The sequence below is a fragment of the Gossypium raimondii genome, chromosome 12 (genome assembly GCF_025698545.1).
Source record: "Gossypium raimondii isolate GPD5lz chromosome 12, ASM2569854v1, whole genome shotgun sequence".
NCBI lineage: Eukaryota > Viridiplantae > Streptophyta > Magnoliopsida > Malvales > Malvaceae > Gossypium > Gossypium raimondii.
Genome location: NC_068576.1, coordinates 2,152,337 through 2,158,336, shown reverse-complemented (window position 1 = coordinate 2,158,336; position 6,000 = coordinate 2,152,337). Strand labels below are relative to the sequence as shown.

General features: G+C 35.6%; 1 protein-coding gene across 4 annotated transcripts in view; it reads right to left on the bottom strand.

The window, feature by feature from the left end:
• Positions 1-488: 488 nt before the first annotated feature.
• Positions 489-6,000, bottom strand: part of LOC105762749 (heat shock 70 kDa protein, mitochondrial) — a 29,413-nt gene continuing 23,901 nt past the window's right edge. For 2 of the 4 annotated variants that reach the window (XM_052624667.1, XM_052624668.1), the window contains exons 3-6: positions 2,804-2,882; positions 2,139-2,705; positions 1,433-2,053; positions 489-1,214 (exon numbers count right to left, since the gene is read on the bottom strand). In XM_052624667.1, coding sequence (XP_052480627.1) covers positions 585-1,214; positions 1,433-2,053; positions 2,139-2,705; positions 2,804-2,882 — 1,897 coding nt within the window. In that variant the 3' untranslated portion in view covers positions 489-584. Of the gene's footprint in view, positions 1,215-1,432; positions 2,054-2,138; positions 2,706-2,803; positions 2,883-2,964; positions 3,104-3,582; positions 3,831-6,000 lie in introns of those variants that run through there. The other 2 variants (XM_012580632.2, XM_052624669.1) reach the window with 2 other exon arrangements.

Here is a 6,000-nt window from a genome sequence, read left to right as displayed (position 1 = left end):
CTGTTCGCTAGCTCTCATTGGAGCCACTTCCCTCGAGAGAAAGGGGACAGTTTAGATTTGATCCAAACAAGAGCCCGATTAGATCCATGGCGGTTACAGTAAGGAAGAAAAGCATATCACAAATTTGATGGCACCTTAGCTCTCCATTTCAGGCATTCTTGTCACCAGAGACTCTGTTGACCCCTTTCCAAGATTATCTTTGATAAATCACGATTACTTTTTGTTAAAATACTTGGGAATCCGCGATTCCAACACCAAATCAAGAGCTTCAACTCCGAAAACCCATTTCCAACAGCCACATTTTTCCTACAGTAAGCTCAAGAGTCTATGCCGAACATTGTGTTTCTTCTATTTCTTTCAAAGAAGCAGGTTCTACTGCCCCGCTACCATTTGCCTATAATGCAAGAAATCAACAACTCTCTCAAGTTTTGTGCCTTTGACATTTAACATGCATAATTTTGGCGCTATGTATAACAAAGACGTCTACATCACAAAAAATCAAAATTTTTAAACATGCATTGCACTCATAAATTGGTCATCAGAAAATAGAAGATACAAATTGAACAAAATCAGTGCCTAATCAATCACTTCTTCACCTCCTCGTATTCGGCTTCTTGGGCCTGGTCACCACCTTGAGCACCTCCAGAAGAACCTCCTTGGGCACCACCAGAACCACCAGACATGTGCTCCCCAATCTTTGAGACGCCTTTATTCGCGGCATCTATCTTCGCCTTGATCTCGTCAACATCCTCTCCTTCCGTTGCCTTCCTCAAATCTGCAACAGCACCCTCGATTTCTTTTGCAATTTCGCTAGGAATCTTGTCCCTGTACTCATTCAAGCTCTTCTCTACACTATAAATAGTGGTGTCTGCACTGTTTTTTACATCAATCAGACTTTTCCTTTGTTGGTCCTTCTGAGCATGCAACTCAGCTTCTTTGACCATCTTCTCAATCTCGTCCTCCGAGAGACCACCAGAGGAACGTATTGTAATTTGCTGTTCTTTACTGGTGGCCTTATCCTTGGCCGAAACAGTGACAATACCATTTGCATCAATGTCAAATGTAACCTCAATCTGAGGCATACCTCTAGGAGCAGGGGGAATGCCTACCAAGTCGAACTCACCCAAAAGCTTGTTGTCAGCAGCCATTTCACGCTCACCTTGAAGCACCTTGATACCTACTTGAGTCTGGTTATCAGCTGCAGTAGAGAACACCTGAAAATCAAAGAAATCAAAGAATCCCCATCATACATAGAAAAAGAAAATAAATTATATCCAAAGAAATATTTTTCAAAGCAATTAGAGTATGCTTATATGCATCTAAAAGTAAAGGTGTCAAACTTATTCTGTTCCAAGAGCTACTAAAAAAGCTTATGATATACTGATAATCCCCGCTAAGGAAAAAATGCAAACAATATGCACCAAAGACATACCTGACTTCTCTTTGTTGGAATGGTTGTGTTCCGGTTGATTAGCCTAGTGAATATTCCACCTAGTGTCTCAATACCAAGTGACAAAGGAGTTACATCAAGCAGAAGCAACTCTTTAACATCCCCACGAAGTATACCACCCTGAATTGCTGCCCCCATAGCAACAGCCTCGTCAGGATTGACTCCTTTGCTTGGACTCTTCCCAAAGATCCCTGAAACTACTTCTTGCACTTTAGGTACACGTGTCATCCCTCCAACAAGAAGAACCTCATCAACATCATTTGTGGAAATGCCAGCATCTTTCAAGCAATTCTTACAGGGAGCTTTGGTCCTCTCAATCAAGTGATTTACTAAAGATTCAAACTTTGATCTGGTCAATGTGATATTCAAGTGTTTCGCCCCAGAAGCATCAGCTGTTATAAATGGAAGATTAATTTCAGTCTGCGATGTTGATGAGAGTTCAATTTTAGCTTTCTCAGCAGCTTCCCGAAGCCTCTGAAGTGCGAGCCTATCCTTCGAAAGATCAATTCCCTCAGTCTTCTTGAATTCACTCACCAAGAAATCCAGCAATGCATTGTCAAAATCCTCTCCTCCCAAGAAAGTATCACCATTTGTTGCTTTGACCTGGACATGATTGATATCAGTACAACTGGCCTAATCTCTCTAAAACAAACCCACTTAGAAAAAAAAAAAGATGCTTATTGCTTACCTCAAAGACACCATTTGAAATCTCCAAAATTGAGATATCAAATGTACCGCCACCAAGATCAAAGACTGCAATGAGACCCTCCTTGTTGTTCATTCCATATGAAAGGGCAGCAGAAGTAGGCTCATTGATTATTCTCTCAACATCAAGGCCTGCAATTCTACCAGCATCCTTAGTTGCTTGCCTCTGGGCATCATTGAAATAAGCTGGAACAGTGATAACTGCTTTAGAAACACCCTTTCCAAGATAAGCCTCTGCAGTTTCTTTCATTTTGGTCAAAATAAATGCCCCAATTTGACTAGGAGAACATTGCTGCCCATTTGCTTCAACCCACGCATCTCCATTGGGAGCCTTGACAATCTTGAAAGGAACCATTCCCATTTCCTTTTTCGTCTGAGGATCTTCATATCTTCTACCGATTAGACGCTTGGTTCCAAAAACTGTGTTGGTTGGATTGGTCACAGCCTGACGTTTTGCGGGGGTGCCCACAAGTAACTCTCCCTTTTGGTTGAAAGCAACAACAGAAGGTGTCGTTCGTGCACCTTCAGAGTTTTCAATAACTTTGGGATTCTGACATCAATGACAGACTCGATCAGAGACGATGACCTTAACTTACAAAGCTAACAACGAAATTGTTAAGGACATCCACCAACTAGTCTAGATCTTACCTTTCCCTCCATGACAGCAACACAGGAGTTGGTCGTACCCAAATCAATACCAATGACATCATTACCGGCAGGTTTTGAACTGCGTCAAAGGAAAACAAAAAGGCGCAATCAGAAATTTACAATAAATAGACAATAATGAGAATAACCAAAACAATTGTTACCTGAATGCTCTACAAAAACTTGTCCAATTAATTCCGCTGAGGTCTTGCCATTGTTAGTAAGCTGCACAACAAGCAATTAAGCATGAGGCACCATCCTTTTCATTCACTGGGAATATTGTTGAAGTAATTGGCCAATGAACTGAAATAACCATTTTCACATAACCAAATCTCAACCAAAATTCAAGAAACCGCAGAACGTCAAGCTTAAACGAACTTGAACCAAAGAGACACACGTGTAACAATGATACCTCAAACTTAGTCAAGAGAACCAAACTATGAGAGACACAAAACAATAAATAAATATGTATAGTCGTCCTTTAATTTCCTAAGATATTAAGGGACGGCACGGTCCTACTTTTTTTCCTGACCATCTAAAGAAGCTCCAATTAACCAAATAATACTCCCAAAAGATTCAGTTTAAATGAACGAAAAACATATTTTATCTACTACTTCTAGTAACCCACAGATCAAAAAGGTAAAAACATCTAGATAAATTCCTTTTCCTCGGCCTCCTCAACAACCAAACAGAATACAACATCACGAAGCACAATTCAATAAGCAAATAACAACCACCGAACACGAAAAGCTTTAAAGCAGACATAAGAGTTAGAAACTTACACATCTATAGGCAGAGAGAGGAGAAGCAGCGACGTCACGTCGTCGGAATGAACGAAGCAGAGCTGCCGTAGCCATAGCTATAAATTGATATAGAACAAGAAGGACCAACAGAGATAGAAATAAGGGTGTTCCGTTGGTTAATATAAAATGAAGAAGAGGCGTCTTGGGTTTAGGGTTTAGGGTTTTGCTTTATTATAGAGGGTATTTTGTAATGAGGTTGAGATTTCCTGGCAAGTGATCGAAGGTTCTAGATTAACAACTGAATGGGCTCGGCTGCCCGCTATTTACACTGTGGTTCTATAATAATACGGTCGATAGTATGCCACGTCAATTAAATCAAAATCAGATCTGATGGTTAGCGGGGAGCCACGTCAATTTCAATTACTCCGACCGATAGGTGTTCGGTGTTAAGTAATTGAGTGTTAATATACAAGTTAAATGACTCGAATGAAATCCAATCAAAAGATTTTTGAAACTCGGTTAGCTTCTTCGATCATGTTTGCAGAAGAATCCTGTTCGTTCTTTCATTCGCTCTTATTTTTTATTATCGTTTTATCGATTGTATCTTTTAGAAATATTGACGAAACGTTTTCTTTGACTCTTTATTATCATTTTTCATTGTACTTTTTAAGAATCTTGTGAAATGTTACCCGAGTTGCACAATCATGACACAAAGGAGGCATTCTAGCTTTTGAAGAATCACTTATCTTCACTAGCCGCAACCCATGTAACTTTTGATGCCGTCAAATTTAACATATAAATTAATGATATCATGTAATTTTTGTTAATGTATGAACATTATGTCGGATATGAAATATAATTCTCAAGCTATTTATTACTTCTAATATTTTGCTTTTTAGTTTAGAGAATAATTAATTTATTTATTTCACTAATGATATTATAGCACATTAAATATGCATTGCATTTTAAAAATAATAAAGTAGGTTGTATATTATTTGTCTAATATTATATTTTATGTATTATTATTAATTCATATTTTAATAATAATTATATTAAGAATTTTATTAAATTATATATTTTATTTTTATTAAATTGTATTTAATAATAATCTTATTAAAATTTAATAACAATAACAATAATAATTTACTTAAAAATTATGCTAAGGGTATTTTGGTCATTTATGTCTTTTTCCTTATGCTATCACAATATCTATTCCATTCAATCAAATACAAGAATATTATTACAACTCTATTTCATTCCATTCAACCAAACAATTGACTTATTATTACAACTCTATTTCAATTATAGCCCAACCAAACGTAGTGTTAGTTGTTGACACCATTTTTTGGATGAAAAACGGGGTCGACTTGGATTTTGGAAAATGAAAAAAAAGGGAGTCGCCACCAATCCTTTTTTTATGAGGTGTGATTGGATCACCTCGAAAAGTGGTTGTTTTTAATAAACGACTTTGATTTTATTAAAACAACAAGTTTGGTCCACGAAATTCAAAAAAACGGGTTCGGAGTCGGTTACGCACGAGGAAGGATTAGCACCCTCGATACGCCCTAAATTGGTACCTAGTTGATTACTTAATGTCTTAATGTCGAGAATTGAAAATTTAAAGAGATTTAAAATTACGATCCTTTGTTTTAAGAGACTTATATAAAAAGTTGATTGTCTAAAAAAAACTCATATGATAAAATTTAAAAGGGATATTCAATTGTTCAAATCAGATGAGAAAATTGCAGCCCAATACGTTAGGGCATAATGTCTCAACTTTCCAAACATTGAATTTTGCCTTTGTTATTTTTAAGAAAATCCTCATCCCGAGAAAAGCAATGTGTCACATCCAATGCGTTAGGACACGACATATTGAATTCCCGATAATGAGCTTTTATTCATTTAAAAAAAGTAATCTCGATTATTTAGATCCAACAAAGAAAACCGGAACCCAATACGTTAGGGCTCGATTCTTTCGAGGATCTCAAATACCGATTGTTACTTTGATTTTGAAATTTTTCGTTTTTGACAAATTCAAGTAGAAGTAGGTATAAAATAACAATAATGATGCAATGTAAACAAAGTGATACAAGCAAAATAAGAAAAGATAAATAAATAGGATAGCAAATATAGGATAAAAAGAAATCAACAAATAAAAGTAAATAAATAAATAAAAATTAAAGCACTTAAGCAAACAATAATAATGAGCATGTAAATAAATAAATAAATAAATTAACACCAAATGAAACAATAGTAATGAATAAAATTATAATATATATATATATATATGCATATATGTTAGAATTATAAAGTATAAAAATATACGCATGTATATAAGAATATGTAAGCATGTATATATACATAGATTATGAAATATAGATATACATATAAAAAATAAGTATTTGTATTAAATAAGTTAAAATATATATATATACGTATATATAAACAATTATAATA